At 37.6% G+C, this 22,547-nt stretch overlaps 1 protein-coding gene across 1 annotated transcript; it reads left to right on the plus strand.

Annotated features, from left to right (window-relative positions):
* Nucleotides 1-21,536: 21,536 nt before the first annotated feature.
* LOC141655649 (uncharacterized) lies at nt 21,537-22,214 on the plus strand. The gene has a single exon (XM_074462721.1). It carries the CDS (start codon nt 21,537-21,539, stop codon nt 22,212-22,214), a length of 678 nt encoding a protein of 225 aa, XP_074318822.1.
* The last annotated feature ends 333 nt before the right edge of the window (nt 22,215-22,547 follow it).

Below are 22,547 nucleotides of genomic sequence, written 5' to 3' on the forward strand. Positions count from 1 at the left end.
TTGATAAAGGATGAATCGGCCCTACCGTGCCTAAGTCGATATGAATTTGGGTCTTGGAATCATTTATCTAGTTGGGTAGAGTTCACTAGAAAAATGCATAAAACTTGTTTAAATTATACATTTTTACGAGTAGTATTTTAAAACGACATTTGTTTTATTCCTTATATTTTGTTTTGTAGACCACTTCTTTTTCTCATAACAAATGGCAACACCAACCCCTAACGCCACGCCTCTCGCCAATACATCATGGCTCCGATCCTTCATGGATCGATGTAAACTTGAAAAGAATGGGTCAAATTTCTCCGATTGGGATGCCCAACTCAAACTAGCCGCCCAAGGTGACGACAAGCTTCGTTACCTTACCGAGGCCTCTCCTCCCGAACCTACTACTAGGTCGACCGCCGCCACTAGGGAAGCATATGAGGCTTACCAAAAGGAGTCCGCTGCAATGAAAAACGTCTTGATATTTGCAATGGAGGCGGATCTCCAAAGGAGAGCCTTTAAGATGGGCAACGCTAATGAGATTTACTCCAAGCTTGTGACAATGTTTTCACAAACTCCGCGGATCGTCCAATATGAGGCGGCCGCGGCATTCTTTGATCTCGACTTCAAAGAGGGCCAAAAGGTTAGCCCTCATGTGCTCAAACTTATGGAGCTTGTCGAGACCTTGAAAATTCAAAAGGTTGAAATCCCCAAAGAACTCATTGTAGATAGGATTCTACACTCCTTGTCCAAAGTCAAAGCGTATGTTCAATTCCGGGTGAATTTTAACATGCAAGACAAGGATGTGTCTCTTGAAGAATTGCACAAGTTACTTGTGCAAGCCGAGAGGGACATGGGGTTAAATGTGAACCCACCAAAGGATGTGTTTAACATAAGCACTAAGAGTAAGGAGAAGTTCAAAAAGAATGGGAGGAAGGGTAAGAAGCAAGCTCCCACTTTCACCAAAGCTAAAGCTAATGATGCTAGCACTTCGAAAATCAAGAAGGGTCCTCTTGATAAATGCCATTATTGTAATGGTATGGGACATTGGAAAAGAAATTGTTCCAAATACCTTGGTGATATTAAGGCTGGAAAGATCACTCCAGTAGGTAATTGATTATCCCTTCTTTTATGTTTCTAATTCAACTATGGTATTGTGATACAAAGTTGTGATAATGTATCTCCCTTTTTATTGTAAATAGGGCCTCCACCAAGCAAAGACAAGAGAAAGGAAAAGCAAGCATGAGAAACCATCAAGAATCTAGGAATAGCTTTCATGGAGCTTTGCTTTTTATTGTCTTATTTTTATTCATGTTTTGAATTTTAGAACCTTTAAGTTTCCGTGTTCGACATGGAAAGGTGTTTTGGATAATTGGTTGTATTTTGGATAATGGTGGCTTGGTTTGCAACCCAAGTCACCCGTTTTATCACCTTATCCTTTGTTCTAAAATTCGTATTTAAATGCTTGCTCTTAGAAACATATGACTATTCACTTAAAGTGATCTAATAGACAACTATAATGACAGGATTCATTATATGTCCACATGCTTAAGGCTTGTGTATGATCATTTATAAAGTGGTGTTGAGTTTATGAACTCTCTTAAAGGAATGTCAATCACCAAGTACACTTACGAAATCTATAACTATTAGTCAATCTATGAGATAGTTCTCCTTATACTTCAACATCATTACTTGTGTCTCATATGCTATCTTTGAATCTCTAGAGTATTTATTCTAAAGACAGAGTGGGAGAAAAATGAGGACACAACTCAAACCAAGATAAGATTGTGTAAATGAGATCTACGCAAGAGAGAATGATTTGAATAAAGGTATATCTATTTATATAGTATACCCAATAGATGAGATCTATGGTCTCAAGTAAGTTCTAAATGACTAAAGAGACCAAGTGAAGTAATCGTAAGAGTATGTTCTCAAGATAACTACACGAGGAGACCAAAAGAAAGTTTTGGAACAAAATGACTAAAGTAAAGTCTTAACAAGAGTTTTGACTAAGTTTATGAAAATTTTGACCAATAGTTTCAACCTTGAGATTTACTTAAGAGCCTAAATGAATCATAGTAACATACTAGTTATTGACAAGTTGCAAGGATTGATATACCGATATCGTCAATAGCCAAGTTTTGACCACACAGATGTCATTTCTTAACCTCATTATGAAATGGTTAAACCTCCTTCCGAAAGAGTATTTCGAAGGACGTGTTCTAGATATTATTTATATTTGAATAATGACATCGCTGCACATCATTATGATATGTGTGAGTTAGAGATTAAAATCTCTTTCCATAAGGTTAAGATGAGACCACTTCAAAATAGGTATTTTGAAAGGATATGATGGGAACATATATGGTTTTATCTTAATAACTTGGCAATGCAATTTATATTTCAATTCTTGAAAAATTTAGATTGAGAAGTCAATTTCGAAACATGTGGAATTGAGTGGGAGTTAGGAAATTATCAAGTGAAGACATGGAATTTAGTGGGAGCTATCATCCTTTGAATGTTTACAACTCATCACTCATTGAAGAATGACGAGCTAATACCCCTTCTTTCATAAAGAAGCATTTGAGTTTTCAATTCTAGATGAAAATGGACCATGATGAATCCAACTATATCATGAGATGTTGGATAAGTATTGTTAGATACACATCGAATCAACGAGATACGTAGGTTATTCATTTAAATGAAAATGGAATTGCCATTAGCAGTCATGGTCGTTCCTTGAACCTAAATATAGTTGATGACATGATTAAAAGTTACTAATGTTTCCGCCATTAGAATAATCATGCACATGTCCAATGGTAATCATATGCATAAGAGCATGATGATTCATTGGTAAGCCATAATAGAAACGTCATGAATTCTCGAGTAGAATCCGATGAGCGATTTCGGTGTTTGACGGAATGGTCTATTGTGTGTCAAGAGGTTTCACATATTATAGAAAATCCGAGCACATGCAAGGATTTATGAGAATCCTAAACCTTTTCAAGCTAGAAAGAGAAATAAGAAGTTTTGGAAAGATACTTAGTTGAATAAGAAGTTACTCAAAACTAATCCTTCATAATATGCTAGGACTTGTGAGAAGTTCTAGGTTAATCATCTTGACAAATTGTTGCAAGACTCTACAAAACATATACCTAGTGCATTGTGTGTGGATGGAGTACTTGATCAGTACAAGTTATATCATTCATCACAAATTCGTTCGTTATATGATAATCGATAAGGAAGTTCTTTCAAGTTAAAGAACCAAAACCAAGGTCGGGAACCTTGATGTGTACTTGGTAAGGTTCATGCTATGAGAGAGAACATGAATGTAAAGGAAAATGCAAGTATAAGAAGTTTGAACACATGGACACATGGCATGTTAAACTTCTATTGCAATCAATAAGTGTTTACACTTACGATATGCATCACAAGGTTGTAATATGGTATTGACTACCCGAGTGTGATGTCGACATTTGTCGTTTGAGTTATTATTAACTCACCTTATACTTTGTTACATCCAACGGGTTGTAGTGACAATTGAACCCCGTTAAAGTGAACATGGACTAACATTGTATTTGCCCATAGTTACTTATATGAGGCGACGTCTCGAAGTGACTAGAGTGTGATGCGAATGATGGCAAGTTCAAGTGCCATAGAGTCATGTGAGATGACTAGTCGATCACATAGGCAGACTGTTAGGAACATTTTGTCGGGCTTTATGACCGCTTATAGAGTTCTGGCAAATTTATATAGCCTGGTCGTAGCGAGAGCTGCTATAGTATTCAAATGAGTCGATTCTTTTGACTAAAGACTATTCGCCTAAGATGGCACAGTTTCAGATTAACTTTGATTTGTGTTACTACGACCTTCGTAAATGGGGTCAAATGGGCATATTTTGGGTTATGATGGCTGTGGCTAGTTGAAGGGAATGAGTGCGATAGGAATTGTCCACCCCTAGTCAGGGTTATAACAATATCTCAGGGCCACTCGAGGAGTAATGAACTGGAAATGCGTGGCCACGCTCGGAATGTATCCATGGTGGATAAATCCGGTCAATCAGTTATTCTCCAGATCGAGGAAACCACTCTCGATATGATCACTTGCAAGTACGACTTGAAAGACGCCTTGCATTGAGTGGGAGATAGTAATAGGACAAGAGAATTGGTGACGCACACTTGTCGAGGACAAGTGGGAGATTGTTGGAATATGTGTCCTCCGACAATAATGCGATCACGACTGTTGATCATGATGATCACATGTTTAAGTCTCATTATAAAGAATACAATTGGGAAGTAACATTTTACTGTCAACTGGTCCACACATATCAGTAATGATTGGCTGACTAAAGTTTGACATTACTGTCGTGCGATGGTGGTGATCAGTTGATCCCCTAGGTCATACCTATAGGGCAACACTCTTTATTGATCATTTAATTGATCGTATAACGTTACGAGTCAATTAAATTATTTAAAATTGACGGACGATTTTGGAAGTAATATTTACGTATTTCATTGGAATTTGATTAAATGAGATACGGTCAGAGTAATCGAATTGTATCATTACTCAGATGAAATTATTGTTTAAAGAAACAATTAAATTTGAATGAATTATTATAAATACAATTTGTTGTGATTTATAATTGGTAAAATATTTTGGTACAAGTAATTATGAATTACTAAAGTCGATTTTTGTATATGACGTATTTTTATTAATACGTAGATTTTTAATATGTTAAAAATACATAACAATTTTATGTAACATATGACATGTGACATAAGACAAATTGACATTTTGACAAAGATAATATGGAGTCCATATTATCTAAATGGACCGAATATATGGGAGTATTAGGCTAATATTGTGTTGATTAAATTAGTGGTAAACACAATGATTACCTACTAAACTAGCCATGCAACCCTAATGCTCATTGTGAAGAGCAACTAGAGCATGCATTGGCTCCGTCCCATGCCCCCCTTCCACCCGGTTTTGAGAGAGGAAAAACCACTTGGTTTTTCCTCTTATTTTACCTAATATACACAAAAATATTTTTGTTGTATCATTCATTCATTCATCCACCAAAATATTTTTAGAGAGATAAAAATATTTCACCTTCCTCTTCTCCTCTCCTAACCGGTTTTAGGGAGATAAAACGAATTAATTTTGGGTCAATTTTTCTTACAAAAATTAATATTGTCTTGTATTCATAATATTAATTTTATTAAGAGTGTGCTTTGGGTATTAATCCTTGGGAGAGATCCTATACTTGGGTCTTTGTTCATCCATAAAGGAAAGCACAAGAACAAGAGAGAAGGAGATCTCTCTTGTGCGCTAAAAACCGAAATCCCAATGTAAGGAAGAATATTTCTTCTTTATTTTGTTTATTAGTTTGCATGCATAAGATCACCATTAATTTTATGAGTAAATTAAAATGGAACATATATGAATATGTTAAGTATATAGATCTACTTTTCAATCAGAGACGCAAGAAGATGTTCCTTCGTCGTCTAACACGGTTGTCTCTCCTCCACTTAGAAGAACGGGCCGTGTTATTCGCCATCCCGATCGATATGTGGGACTTATCGAAGAAGATGGAACACTCGATGTGTTGCTTTTAGAAAGTGACGAGCCCGCCACCTACAAGGCCGCAATCTCTAGTCCCAATTCCTCCTTATGGCTTGAAGCCATGAAGTCCGAAATGGATTCTATGCATGAAAACCAAGTTTGGAACTTGGTAGATTTGCCTAAAGGGGCAAGACCTCTTCAATGCAAATGGATTTTCAAAGTCAAGAATGGCATAGAAGGACATGATGATGTCTACAAAGCTAGGCTAGTGGCAAAAGGATTTACCCAAGTCCAAGGTCTCCATTATGATGAGACCTTCGCCCCCGTAGCCATGCTAAGATCCATACGGATTTTGTTAGCGATTGCCGCATTTCATGATTATAAAATATGGCAAATGGATGTCAAAACCGCTTTTCTAAATGGGCATTTTGAAGAGGAAGTGTACATGATACAACCCGAAGGTTTTGTTGATTCTAAGAATCCTAACAAAGTGTGCAAACTTAAGAGATCCATTTATGGTCTTAAGCAAGCATCTAGAAGTTGGAATCATCGATTCAATCATGTTATAAAGGAGAATGGTTTCACTCGAAGTGTTGAGGAACCATGTTTATACATGAAATTTAGTGGGAGCAATGTTGTGTTCCTAATCTTGTATGTCGATGACATACTACTCATTGGAAATGATATTCCAATGTTGTCTTCTGTTAAGAAGTGGTTAGGTAACCACTTCCAAATGAAGGATTTAGGAGAGGCACAAAGCATATTAGGTATCCGGATCCATAGAGATAGATCCAAGAGGATATTGGCACTAAGTCAAGAGTCTTATGTTGATAAGATTCTTCGACGGTTCAACATGGACAAATCAAAAAGGGGATTGGTACCTATGGTAACTGGGACCATACTGAGCAAGTCTCAATCTCCCTTCGAACCCCATGATGTTGAACGCATGAAGTTGATCCCTTATGCTTCCGCTGTTGGATCAATCATGTACTGTAACACCCCGGTTTATGAAGGAGCCTTTATCAAGACATTCCCTAATAAACCGGACTGTTACCATCTCGGTTTTCCGAGGTAGTGAATAACAAATTAAACTCCAAGGCAAAATTATATAATTACTTTAACTTAATTATTACAAAACCTCTTTTACGTCAAATTACAAATAACTAACATAAATAAAAGTGAAAGTCTTCTAGATGATGATCTAGCTACTAAGTCTTCTGATCCAGTGTCTCACGCCCACCAAGCTCCCGTTCTATCTCTTAAACCTGTCAAGTCTGCTCGCCAATATTTGGGTCATCACAGGTGTTCACGAATACACAGGGTCAACCACGAGGTTGAGTAGGGAAAACAATGAAACAACAAAAAAATATGATATGCATGCTCCTCCGTCACCTCCATCTCCATCTCAACTCATATCTCATAACCAGTCTCATAACTCATAACCCGGAACGCCCAGCCATACCGATCCCCGGTAGACTATATATATCGACCGTAGCCGATCTGCCAGCTCGCAACTGAGGACACCAGGGCAAGTCCTGCAGAACCCGCCTGGGCCTTATCACAACATCCTCATCACCACACCACATCACCACAACATCCTCCATCTCCAATGCATATGAATGCTCAAAAGAAATTAATGCAACACAATATATATATATATATCATTGAACTGCTAAATCATAAAATCATGCCGGTTACCCGATGTTGTAATATCATACTCAATACGATCAATTCAGTCAATCACCTTCCCGTACATGAATCATAACGTAAATCAACAACCATGAATCAAGTCAACACAATTCAACAACAACGACAATAAGTCAAGTGTATTTCCCTACCTCAAAGATAGCAAAGAGATGATAAGTAGATGCTCAATAATATTCCACAACAAATTCGCCCTCTGAAAGATAAATAATGATAAATGATTACTTAACTATTCCCGTTCCCAAAATAGAAAGTTACTAAAAATAGAACTTCTTAATATGGAACTTTCCCGATATAGTAGCTTTTCCATTTTAACAAACCCGACTCATAACCCGTTTCTAATTATTTCAAAAGACTCGGGAATTAAATTAAATAACTAATATGACAAATAAAAGATTAAACGAATTATACGATTACGAAAACCCGAACCAAACATTGAACAACTCAACAACACGTCTCTAATTATTTAAATAACTCGGAAGTTAAATTAACTACTAGATACGATAAATTAAATAATAAGGGAAACGGATCAATAACGACTACACAACACGCCCCAACCCACGACTTCCAACCCGTTTCCCGACTCCCACGCGCCACCTTACCACCGTGTCAACCACCGGCCCAGACCCCCACTCTGACCCAGCCACCAACGACCACCCCCACTAGGGTCGACTGTCGCCGGCGAGTCAAACCAGGGCCACGAAATCCCCCCCTGGTTCACTCCCCGTCCGTGGTTGCCACCACAAAGCCCCCTTACACAACCCCTTAGCCACCACCGTTGTCAACAATACTCCATCCTACCACCACCACTCTGCTCACCGTCTAGCCACGCACACAGTCACAGTGGCACCGCCGTTTCGACCTCCCCCAAGTCCACGGTGGCGCCACTCCAAACCTACCCATCTACACTCGCCTGAAAAACATAAATAAACCCGTTTGCTATCCCCCCTGTCGCTGCCGCCTTTCTCTGCCAATATCACCACCTAAAACCTCCCTAACAACCACCACCACACTCGACCCTTACCACACTACTCCCTTACCCTGCCAACAACCACCAGAAATGCCTCACCAAGACACGCACAAAGACCCAAAACCCGACAGAAATGCGAAAACAGAGGAGAAGGGTTGAACTCTTACCTTTCCTACCGCCATAACTGCCACCAGGGCCGCCCACGGTCGTCGACAATAGCCCCTAGCTCTTCCCTGCTGCTCCGTCAACACCCACGGCCACACTCTCTCTCTCTCTCTCTCAATGCGTGAAGGCTGAGATTGGTGTTGATGAAGAAGGGAGGCGGGTTGAGGGAGGGTACTATTAGGGTTAGGGTACTATTAGGGTTAGGGTTTAGGGTTAAATGGGCTGAACATGTTAATGGGCCAACTCAAATGGGTCGAGGGTAATTGGGTTAGCTCACATTTCGAATTCCGTATAAACCCGTCTCGATTAACTTAGATCGATACAACGCGAGTTAAGTAAAATAATTTAACGTGATTATCGACTCAACAATTAACCCGACTTAATTAGTAATATAACTGTATATAACTAATATATAATAATATCCGTTTAATTGATTATATAAAATACGGGGTATTACAGTCTTCCCCCCTTAAAATGAACTTCGTCCCGAAGTTCGCTTCCGTACTCAAACATCAGAAGGGTATTGTATATCGTACATACGGACGTCACACATTTCTAACACGGTTAACACACACTTTTGACACATCAATTAAACATAACAAACACGAAATGTTACATTCTGCCCTCCTAAAAATAAACTTCGTCCCGAAGTTTAACTCGTCTTTACTTAACCCAACTAACTACAACTAATAACTACCTGAGAACACAAATGTATAACAACTAAATAATCACCTGAGAACACCGTCATCTTCCATCTAAATTCCGATCTCAAACTCAAGTAACTCAATAACCATGGTCACACTGGACCGTAAACGTAACTCGGCACAAAGGCCCCACAACTCAATACTAGTGGCCAATCTCAATCTCAATATCAATAGTTTAACTACACTCTCCTTTTACACATCAACCAACTAACAGAAGTAGGAACAAAACATATAGAACTCATTTGCATAGGTACCCCACAACGAAACATCAACTTGATCAAAACTACAATCGACAAACAAGTGCAATGTAAACATTAAGATTTTACAATCCTACCCGACTAGAAACATGGTTACGTCCTCGTAACCTCTTTTCAACTTTCATACACATATGCAACAAAATCATTATGAACCACATGTGATAGGAAAGAACACATGATAAGAGATTGTGCATTAACATTAAAGTCGAAACAAGGTTTTATTATGGAATTAACTGATTGTCAACAAGTAACATTTATTACTTAGCTCATGCTTAACTTAAAAACACAGCATCAAACTAAAAGAACAACAAGAAAGGAACCAAGGTTTACACGGTTTCACAACTAAACAAATTTGGTGATCAATTACAGACCATGAACGAGCGAGAGTAAAATCAACAAAACAATTTAAGAAACTTCTCCCATTTGTAAACATATCACAAAAAAATAGATCTACCACTACTATCCATCACAATCACAGGGTCTTATTGACATGTCCGTACAACCATTTACTCACTCACTGGTTTAGGTCACGAATTAGGCCAATGAATTTAAGCAATCAACAACTTACTCATAATTCATATTTTAAATTATCAAAATTGTTTGCACGATATCAATTCTGAAAATATATTTCCCAATAAAAGTAACAACATATGATCTATGACAACAACAACATTACTTCCATATCACACAAGTGTTTAAAATTTGAGCAACCATATCATTCAATTGTGTCCAGCAACTTAGTATAACTCATTTTCAGCAAAACAAAAGATATCGTATAAATAGCTTAAACATATACATTTGCCATCATATACCTTGTAGAACACTAGCTATGATAAAGGATTAGCAACTTGAACAACTTCTCTGATTTGCACGATTTGAATAATTAGGCAACTCGTAGGCTCAATTAACGTAACTATAACGACTATCATTTACCAATGCATATCATGTGAATCATCAAAGGGTTATCCCATTATAATTGTCAACATAGTTATCATAAACAATCTTTATTAGAATATAATTGATAGTAACGACTTGAGAATATAGATATGCCAAATGTTGTGCTACATCAAACAGTTTCCTCTATATCACGCCCATACAATTGCAAGAATCACTTTAGCATTATATGACAATATAATGACGAACATATTCAATAAGGAATAGCAACACTGTTTATTATCATGTTATAGGTTTAGGTTCAACTGAAATAATTTAATGCAATGAAAGTAATAAGTATAACTATAGGCACACAACTCACATGAAAGACATTAGAACTCAGATGGCATCCTACATGTGTGAACATTTAGACATAATCATTACTACCATCCATGTGTAAACATTTAAACATAATTATTATAAATATTCATGCGAGTATATTAGAACAATCAAATTATCATTTAACGCCCTCAATTTACCAAGATATGACAATGTAGTTTTATATTTATATATATCCGACCACTATGCAAATATGGTGAACACACCAGAGATATTACAACATGCCAAACATATATAAAATATGCAAACAACTGGACTCGTATCAAATATTTCACCCTCGATTAAGAATCAAATTAAGTTATTCAATTTCACTCATACTATCATGCCAACAATGTTATCAACTAAACTTTAATTTTATCACTTGTTAAGATACATAACTACTGAACATGCGTGCTACTATCATCATATAAAATATTATAAGGTCACATTAGTAAAACTCATGAAATAACCAAACAATTGTATGAAAACTCAACATAGAATGCACATTTTACAAGTCATGATTCACGTTGTAACTTCCAAAGACCACGAACAAATAACCGTTCGATTTAAAACTTGATTCATATTACTTTTATAAAATACGGAGGGTTAAAAACACATGGGAAAAAGAATTAGGTCTAAAGCACAAGAATTCCATTTTTAAAGAATTTTACAACTCAGTTGGTCCAAACAAGTACGTGACAACAATTGGTCCGAAACTTGGGTTAGTTTGCAAAACTTACCATTTAATATAGAGACATCAATAATTTTCGTGGCTTATCAATTTGAAAACATATGCGAATCTTCTGATCGATGGAGTTGGAATTATGTAAAAATTATTAATACAATTTAAATGAGGATTTTTACAAAATCGTTGGTCAAAACATCACTGCACAGGAACTTTCTGACCACAGCCCACTAAAATATTTATTACTCCTAATCCGTATATCCTATAAGCATGAAACCAACGTCAAATGATCACTAACTCACGAGGCTATCTCCCATAAAATTTTCATCCATAGGCAATAAACAGAAAGGAAATGGCAGTAAGGTCAATTAAAGAGTAACATCAAACAAAACGAGTTTCAGCACTAGGTCATTCTTCACTATGTTATAAGCTCTTATGAACATACTATGTATACTAACCCGTCCCAACTTAAATCTCACACTTTGTACCTTCGTAAACATATATCCCATATAATCCCTTCGCGTCTCGATCTACTCCTTACATCTAAATCACGATTGCTATGACTAAAACATGCAATTCAATAGTGTTTCTCATTACTATCACAATACTATACTAGCATGGCTTCGGGATCACATAACCGCATATTACTAGACATAATAGTACTATCAACACATCATTCAACATCCATCTAGATAATTATCATCAATTCGCTCACGATTACCACAATCCAACACTTCATTGATTATCAACCTGAACTCGAAAATTTTATTTCTCATCTCCACAACATCATATGATCACGCCATCATTCATACAAAATACTTAGCGTAGCGTTGTCATGCAGAATGGTTAGAATATATGGGTCTCAAGGTATACATAAACTCCTTTATGCAATAATCAATGTATCAATCAGTTAACACTTAGGCAACGATATATGAATTTCATGCTCAACCTTATGCAACTTTTCTACCCTTTCTCTCATATAGACTCAGGGTTTCCGGGTCAAACTGAGAGGGCACTGGTTCGGTGTGAGGGGGCCCCTAACTCATCCCTTACCTTAGTGGGCTCCTAACAGTTCTATCCCGGGGTTCATTTTATTTAGACTCTTCCTACGTTCATTGGATTCATTGGTTTAGGCATGAGGATCGTTCGCTCTGATACCACTTTGTAACACCCCGGTTTATGAAGGAGCCTTTAGCAAGACATTCCCTAATAAGCCGGACTGTTACCATCTCGGTTTTCCGAGGTAGTGAATAACAAATTAAACTCCAAGGCAAAATTATATAATTACTTTAACTTAATTATTACAAAACCTCTTTTACGTCAAATTACAAAGAATTAACATAAATAAAAGTGAAAGTCTTCTAGATGATGATCTAGCTACTAAGTCTTCTGATCCAGTGTCTCACGCCCACCAAGCTCCCGTTCTATCTCTTAAACCTGTCAAGTCTGCTCGCCAATATTTGGGTCATCACAGGTGTTCACGAATACACAGGGTCAACCACGAGGTTGAGTACGGAAAACAATGAAACAACAAAAAAATATGATATGCATGCTCCTCCGTCACCTCCATCTCCATCTCAACTCATATCTCATAACCAGTCTCATAACTCATAACCCGGAACGCCCAGCCATACCGATCCCCGGTAGACTATATATATCGACCGTAGCCGATCTCGCTCAATTTTGAGGACACCAGGGCAAGTCCTGCAGAACCCGCCTGGGCCTTATCACAACATCCTCATCACCACACCACATCACCACAACATCCTCCATCTCCAATGCATATGAATGCTCAAAAGAAATTAATGCAACACAATATATATATATCATTGAACTGCTAAATCATAAAATCATGCCGGTTACCCGATGTTGTAATATCATACTCAATACGATCAATTCAGTCAATCACCTTCCCGTATATGAATCATAACGTAAATCAACAACCATGAATCAAGTCAACATAATTCAACAACAACGACAATAAGTCAAGTGTATTTCCCTACCTCAAAGATAGCAGCAGACAGATAAGTAGATGCTCAATAATATTCCACAACAAATTCGCCCTCTGAAAGATAAATAATGATAAATGATTACTTAACTATTCCCGTTCCCAAAATAGAAAGTTACTAAAAATAGAACTTCTTAATATGGAACTTTCCCGATATAGTAGCTTTTCCATTTTAACAAACCCGACTCATATCCCGTTTCTAATTATTTCAAAAGACTCGGGAATTAAATTAAATAACTAATATGACAAATAAAATATTAAACGAATTATACGATTACGAAAACCCGAACCAAACATTGAACAACTCAACAACCCGTCTCTAATTATTTAAATAACTCGGAAGTTAAATTAACTACTAGATACGATAACTTAAATAATAAGGAAAACGGATCAATAACGACTACACAACACGCCCCAACCCATGACTTCCAACCCGTTTCCCGACTCCCACGCGCCACCTTACCACCGTGTCACCCACCGGCCCAGACCCCCACTCTGACCCAGCCACCAACGACTACCCCCACTAGGGTCGACTGTCGCCGGCGAGTCAAACCAGGGCCACGAAATCCCCCCCTGGTTCACTCCCCGTCCGTGGTTGCCACCACAGCAGCCCTTACATAACCCCTTAGCCACCACCGTTGTCAACAATACTCCATCCTACCACCACCACTCTGCTCACCGTCTAGCCACGCACACAGTCACAGTGGCACCGCCGTTTCGACCTCCCCCAAGTCCACGGTGGCGCCACCCCAAACCTACCCATCTACACTCGCCTGAAAAACATAAATAAACCCGTTTGCTATCCCCCCTGTCGCTGCCGCCTTTCTCTCCCAATATCACCACCTAAAACCTCCCTAACAACCACCACCACACTCGACCCTTACCACACTACTCCCTTACCCTGCCAACAACCACCAGAAATGCCTCACCAAGACACGCACATCACCCAAAAACCCGACAAAAATGCGAAAACAGAGGAGAAGGGTTGAACTCTTACCTTTCCTACCGCCACAACTGCCACCAGGGCCGCCCACGGTCGTCGACAATAGCCCCTAGCTCTTCCCTGCTGCTCCGTCAACACCCACGGCCACTCTCTCTCTATCTCTCTCTCTCTCTATGCGTGAAGGCTGAGATTGGTGTTGATGAAGAAGGGAGGCGGGTTGAGGGAGGGTACTATTAGGGTTAGGGTACTATTAGGGTTAGGGTTTAGGGTTAAATGGGCTGAACATGTTAATGGGCCAACTCAAATGGGTCGAGGGTAATTGGGTTAGCTCACATTTCGAATTCCGTATAAACCCGTCTCGATTAACTTAGATCGATACACCGCGAGTTAAGTAAAATAATTTAACGTGATTATCGACTCAACAATTAACCCGACTTAATTAGTAATATAACTGTATAATTACTAATATATAGTAATATCCATTTAATTGATTGTATAAAATACGGGGTATTACATGTACGCCATGATATGCACATGTCCTGATGTCTCGTATGCCTTGAGCATGACGAGTAGATATCAAGGAAATCCAGGTGAGAGTCACTGGATAGCCGTCAAGAACATCCTTAAGTACTTGAGAAGAACTAAGGATTCTATCTTAGTGTTTGGAGGAGACACCGAGCTACGTGTTAATGGATACACGGACTCGAGTTTTCAAACGGATAGAGATGACATGAAGTCACAAGCTGGTTTCGTTTTCATGCTCAATGGTGGTGCCGTTAGCTGAAGAAGCTTCAAGGAAGCTGTGACTGCGGATTCAACAATGGAGGCTGAGTACATTGCATCATCAGAAGCTGCCAAGGAAGTGTGTGGATCGAGCAATTCACGGAAGGTCTAAGAGTAGTACCTACCGCCAATGATCCCATCACTCTCTATTGTGATAATAGTGGGACGATCTTCCAAGCTAAAGAGCCAAAGTCTAGTAATAGATCTAGACATGTACTTAGAAAATATCATGTAATAAGAGATTTCATTGAAAGAAAGGAAATTGCGATTTGTAAGGTTGGGACGGATGACAACATAGCCGATCCGCTCACCAAGCCTTTATCGCAGTCCAAGCATGATGGACATGTTGCGTCCATGGGACTTAAACGTGTACCAAGTTTATGTTAGATTTTGAAATGAAATAAAAGTGTTGTTTTTGTTCATGTTCATAATCGAATTTGTTTTTTATCTTTACTTTATACATTGTTACATCCAAACGGGTTGTAGTGACAAATTGAACCCCGTTAAAGTGAACACGGATTAACATTGTATTCGCCCATAGTCACTTGTATGAGGTGACGTCTCGAAGTGACTAGAGTGTGATGCGATTGATGGCAAGTTCAAGTTCCATGGAGTCATATGAAAATGACTAGTTGATCACATAGGCAGACTGTTAGGAACATTTTGTCGGACCTTATGACCGCTTATAGAGTTCTGGCAAATTTATATAGCCTGGTCATGGCGAGAGCTACTATAGTATTCTAATGAGTCAATTCTTTTGACTAAAGACTATTCGCCTAAGATGGCACAGTTTCAGATTAACTTTGATTTGTGTTACTATGACCTTCGTAAATGGGGTCAAATGGGCATATTTTGGATTATGATGGCTGTGGCTAGTCGAAGGGAATGAGTGCGATAGGAATTGTCCAACCCTAGTCAGGGTTATAACAATATCTCAGGGCCACTCGAGGAGTAATGAACTGGAAATGCGTGGCCACGCTCGGAAGATATCTATGGTAGATAAATCCGGTCAATCAGTTATTCTCCAGATCGAGGAAACCACTCTCGATATGATCACTTGCAAGTACGACCTGAAAGACACCTTGCATTGAGTGGGAGATAGTAATAGGACAAGAGAATTGGTGACGCACACTTGTCGAGGACAAGTGGGAGATTGTTGGAATATGTGTCCTCCGACAATAATGCGATCACAACTATCGATCATGATGATCACATGTTTAAGTCTCATTTTAAAGGATACAATTGGGAAGTAATATTTTACTGTCAGCTGGTCCACACATATCGGTAATGATTGGCTGACTAGAATTTGACATTACTGTCGTGCGACGGTGGTGATCAGTTGATCCCCTTAGGTCATACCTAAAGGGTAACACTCTTAATTGATTATTTAATTGATCGTATGACAATACGGGTTAATTAAATTACTTAAAATTGACGGACGATTTTGGAAGTAATATTTACGTATCTCATTATAATTTAATTAAATAAGATACGGTCTAAGTGATCGAATTGTTTTATTGCTTAGATGAAATTATTGTTTAAAGACACAATTGCATTTGAATGAATAATTTATTATAAATACAAGATGTTGTGATTTATAATTGGTAAATTATTTTGGTACAAGTAATTATGAATTACTAAGTCGATTTTGCATATGACGTATTTTTATTAATGCGTTGATTTTTAATATGTTAAAAATACATAACAATTTTACATGACATGTGACATGTGACAAATTGACAAATTGACAAAGATAAAATGGAATCCATTTTATCTTAAAATGGACCGAAATAATGGGGTGATATTAGCAATATATTATGTTAATTGATTTAGTGGAAAACATGATCATTTTTCTTAAACCTAGCCATGCAAACCTAGTGCCTCTTGTGATGAGCACCTTGCCCATGCTTTGGCCCCTTCCACCCCACCATACTCGGTTTTTCTAGTAAAAGAGACCAAGGATTTTCTCTTTTATTTTTACCATTTTTACACTACATCAAATGTAGAGATTCATTCATTCATTCATCTATCTAAAATAAGAGTTTTAGAGAGAAAAATCTTCTTCCTTCTTCTCCTTCTCTTAGCCGAAAATTAAGAGAACAAAAATAATATTTTGGTCAATTTTATTTAAATTAATATTGTTCTAGTAATAATAATATTAATTTTATTAAGAGATTACCTTGGGTATTAATCCTTGGGAGGGATTCTACACTTGAATCCTTGTTCATCCAATATTTGGAGAGCTCAAGAACAAGTGAGTAGGAGAACTCACTTGTGCCCAAAAATCCGAAATATCAATGTAAGGGTTGATGATTTCTTCCTTATTTTTATTATTGTTTGCATGCATAAGATCAATGCTTAATTTTATGACTAAATTAAATCATCACATATATGAATATGTTAAGTAATGAGATATAGATTTCTAACACAATCCGCTCGTCCCGAGCGAAATATGACCAACCTGAGCCTCAACCCGAGCGGGTTGATTTTGTCCCGAGCGGTTTGAGGATTATCCCGCTCTACTTGAGCTTGACCCGCGCGGGTTGAGCTGCTGTTCCCTTTTTTCTTGCTTTTAAGCCTATGATGCTTCCATATACTCTTTATTCCTACTTCCTTGGTCATCATTCTTGCCTCCTCTTCATACTTGGTCCATCCAAGGTCGTCAACAAGCTTCCAAATATGCGCGAGAGACGGGAATTCCGCCTCATTATCTTCTTTCCTATAAAACATAGAAAATGCACTTGGAAATCAAAATAGAAAGCATTTGACGGATAAAATGGCCATGAAATGTTATAATAGTATGTAAAATAGGCTCAATTAGGGAACTAAATGTACGCAAGTAAGAGTCACATCATGTGCGAGTATAAATGGATCATACTAATTATAGTAGGTTCGAGTATGATTCACTTCTACAAGTTTGTAACGATCATGGACTCTCATTCCGGCTACGGAATTATCCTTCCTTTCACACTTGAATAAGACAGTTTTATGAGGCCGTTCACGCCCATTATAGCTTCAGAATAAAGTATAGGAAAATCCTTATGATATCGATTTCATACAAAACGAAAGAGAGGCTCACTCATCCTATGCAACTCTTAGGAAGGCTCAACTAAGTTACTTACAACGAAACGCAAAAGCTGAATGGTTGAAAGAAGGAGATGAGAATACTCATTTTTTTCCACAATCACATCAATGCAAGACAAAATTCATAATAAAATATTACAAATCAAAGACCAGCATGGGATTTACATATGGAGCCTGAAGGAATACAAAATGTTTTCCTAAAGTATTACTTTGGTTTGCTGGGGAACACTCAACCTACTTCACCAGTGCATATCCTCACTGTGAAAACAGAGAAACTAGTTCAAAGGTAACAATAGGATATCCTTCTGAGACATGTAACCAAGGGGAAAGTCAGGAGAATCATTTTCTCTATACCAGATTCCAAGGCACCAGGGCCTGATGGGTTCTCAAGCAAGTTTTACACGAATACTTGGAGCATTATTGGTCAAGAGGTGTATGAGGTTGTTAGGGATTTTATTGATACTGGTAAGATTCTTAAGCAAATTTACACCACTAATATCACCCTCATCCCAAAGGTAGCTAACCCTACAACTGTGCTTGAATTTAGACCTATTACTTGCTGCAATATTCACTATAAATGCATATCTAAGATGTTATGTGCTAGATTAGGAGATATTCTCCCTGATGTTGTTAGTTGTAATCAAGGGGCCTTCATCAAAGGAAGGAACATTGTTGAAAATTTTCTTATTTGTCAAGATCTTGTAAGATTATACAATAGAAGGGCTATGTCAGCAAGATGTATGTTTAAGATTGACTTTAGGAAGGCATATGACACTATTGAATAGGGATTTGTCAGACAGCTTATGGAGGCCATGTATTTCCCTACAAAATTCATTGATCTGATCATGAACTGTGCCCAAACTGCTTCCTACTCCCTATCTATTAATGGAAATAATTTTGGGGTTTTCAAAGGGAAAATGGGGCTAAGAGAAGGTGATCCCTTGTCGCCTCTTATCTTTACTCTCTACATGGAATATTTGTCAAGGATATTAACTGTGATAGCTCAGCATGATACCTTGAAATTTCACTCTATCTGTGGTCCTCTTAAACCCAATCATCTGCTATTTGCAAATGATTTACTTATGTTTTGTAAAGGGGACACTCACTCTATCATGTTGCTGCTAAGAGGATTTACAACATTCTCTAAGGCCTCTGGATTATGCCTTAATACGGATAAGTCTGCAGCTTACTTTAATGGGGTACCAGGTCCTATAGTGGCTGGAATTCTTCAAGTGTCAGGATTTCAAAAAGAATCCTTCTATTTAAATGTTTGGGAGTTCCTATTTCTGCAAGGAGAATTAGCAAGAATGAGAGACAACAGCTACTTGATAGGATAGTAATGAGAATCAGATCTTGGGGGGGCTAGACAACTGTATGCAGAAAGGATTGCCCTAATTAAGTCTGTTCTGTTAACTCTCCACTTATACTGGGCCAGCATATTCTTAATGCCCAGTGGAATTATGAATAAAATTCAGGCTATATGCAGGAATTATCTTTGGGGAGGCAACGAGGCTTATAACAAAGTACCAAAAGTGAACTGGGACACAATTTATTTACCTAAGAAAGCAGGAGGACTTGGCTTAACAGATTGCAAAACCTGGAATAAAGCATTACTACGTAAGTATGTTTGGTGGTTAGCTTCTAAAAAGAAAATCTTTGGATTAAGTGGGTTAATCATGTATATATGAAAGGGCAGCATTGGACAGAGTATAAAATTCCAGTAGAGATCCTGGAAAAAAATCTTCTCTGTTATGCAGTTATTTAAGAATGGACATAGAGATGACATCTGGATGGGGAATGAGAGAGGATACTGTAGGATTATATAGATACAAAAGCGGAATTTCAGGAAACAATTTCCTAAGATCTACCCTAGGATCACATGCATAAGATAATATGAATCATAATAAAAGGCAAAAAGAGTATTTACCTCTTGAAGCATAAATTCCACAAATAGCTTATAGAAGAGATCTGAGAGCCCCACTTGTTGCTCCTCTACTCGGTCCACAAGTACAACCTGGAAACCAACGTCTGCTAGAACGGAAGAGAAAGATCAATATCACTCTCTTACTTTTATGGCTGCTTGAGGCATACGGTATATAGGCAGAACAATATGTTTTCTCCCTTGTGGTTTCTTATGGAAAAACTTCATCATATTTTCCATCACCCTAGAACCCTTTATATATAGTATCACATACCATAATAGAGTCTAGGTAGAATAAGGAAAGAACTCCTATTCCTTTCCTAAAACCGACGCCTCATATCTGTTTCCTTATAGAACTAATATTTCATGATTGTGCTTATATGTGTTACCTCATAGGATTATATTATTTTATTTATCAATCCAATCTTATTGTGATTAATTACTATAATTATTCTCTAGCAAGCAATTATGATTTACTAAAATAACATAATAATTATCTCTATAAATTATCCTATATTATATTTAGTAATTGCCGGAAATGTCTTAGGACATATTCCTTCAATCTCCTACTTGTCCGTAGACAATATCGTAATACTAAAATTTCTTAAGTATCTTAATGTCAATTTTGATAACATAATTAACATCCAATGTTCATTATAACTTCCATGAAAATTACATTCCTTGATTCTGAGTTCGAACTGCTTAAATAAGGATTAACTTCTTAATCCATCCTAGCATGGCCATGCATTTTCTCAGTTCTTGCTCATCAAGAGGCCTAGACACCAATCCTATTGTATAGGAGGACTTATCCAATCTTGTATTATCAAAACTCCCACTCAATTCTTAGTCACCATGACTACTGCCTTTATTACCTCCTTTTACAGCGCGACGTTTAACAGTGTCAATGCATAACTAATTATATCATGGTTGGAATGCTATACTCATGTCAAAGAAATCCACTAAATACAGATTTTGATTCTACGTTAGAATCTAGTTTGGTCAAGTCGCAATATATCTAATATATCCACGCGATTGAGTGAACATCCCCATGATCCCATAGCACATGGAATTGCGCTATCAAACAATCTCATGCAAGTCTTTCGTTGTATCACTTATGTCCAATTTAGTGATACTGACTAGGGACAGAATTAAGCTGTGATCTCTGTTCACCGCTAGTTTTCCATTTATCAAAACACTTTTGATAATCCTATAGAGAAATCACACGCTTTCTGGACATTTTATTTAATACTAAACCAACAATTAAATAAGTATAAGAAATTAATATTATAGATGAACATTCTAAACATCAACCATGTTTTAATATAATAACTGTATTTTCTTAAATACAATTTTAATGCCAAAATTCCATTTGCTTAATTCCCATAGACCTAATATAACTCTCATACTTAGGTTGTGGAGTATATTTAGTCAAATGAGTTTGCAACATTTGCATTGGTGGGTGGATTCATTCAAAGCTTGATGCTCTTTGGGTCAGATGGGTCAACCACATTTATATGAAGGGTATTCCTTGGTCTTCCTATTCCCCTAAACCAGATGTGGCTTGGATTTGGAAGTCTATTTGCAAGCTCAAAAACAGATTCCCTTTGGTTTTCAATGCTAGTGTGTGGAGTACTAGTTCTGCTGGGTATTATGTATCCAGTGGATATGATTTGATCAGGATTCATTATCCACTGGTTCCTTGGTACAAGTATACTTGGAATGCTTGGAGTGTGCCTAAGCATACCTTTATTAATTGGTTGATTGCAAGAGAGGCCATGCGTCTGAAGGATAAGTTGTTTCAGCTGGGCATTAGTCAGGATGCTGTGTGTTTGGTGTGTGGTGTGGATGTTGAGACTCATATCCATCTTTTTCACCAGTGCCATTACATCAAGAAAATACTTGGGATGATCAGTGTAAAACTCTCTATTCATTTTCCCTCAACTGCTATCTTGCCCTGGATTCATAGCAAGCCTTTGTCGAAGATTAAAAAGAAGGTAACTATTGCTTGGATTCAGGCTGCCTACTATATGGTCTGGATTCAGCGTAATAAAGTCCTTGTTGATGGAGCCCTAGCTCATCCAAATAGGGTAGTCCATGATATTGTTAGCATGATGAAAATTAGATGTATGTTTTGGCTTCAAAATCTAATGTCTTCTAATGATAAGGAATGGATAATTATGATTAGCTCCTAATTATAATCGTCCATCTCCTTCAAAATGTACCATATGTTGGTAGTTTTTAATAGTTTGTTTATTGGTTTTAAAGGAAAGCTAACCTTTCAACAAAAAAAAAACATTTGCATTGGTGTGAACCTTACAAATAATCTCCATTGTTGCATTTGTCGCTGCTATATACTCGGCTTCAGACAGAGAAACTGCGAGGGTGGTTTGCATAGAACTCTTCCAGCTTACCACTCTTCCATTGAGACAAAGAGTGAAACCAGACTAACTGCGGAAGTCATCTTAATTCACTATGGAAGCTCGCATATGTGTAACTAGTAACATCAAACTCATCATGTAACACCC

Source organism: Silene latifolia, chromosome 1 (genome assembly GCF_048544455.1).
Source record: "Silene latifolia isolate original U9 population chromosome 1, ASM4854445v1, whole genome shotgun sequence".
NCBI lineage: Eukaryota > Viridiplantae > Streptophyta > Magnoliopsida > Caryophyllales > Caryophyllaceae > Silene > Silene latifolia.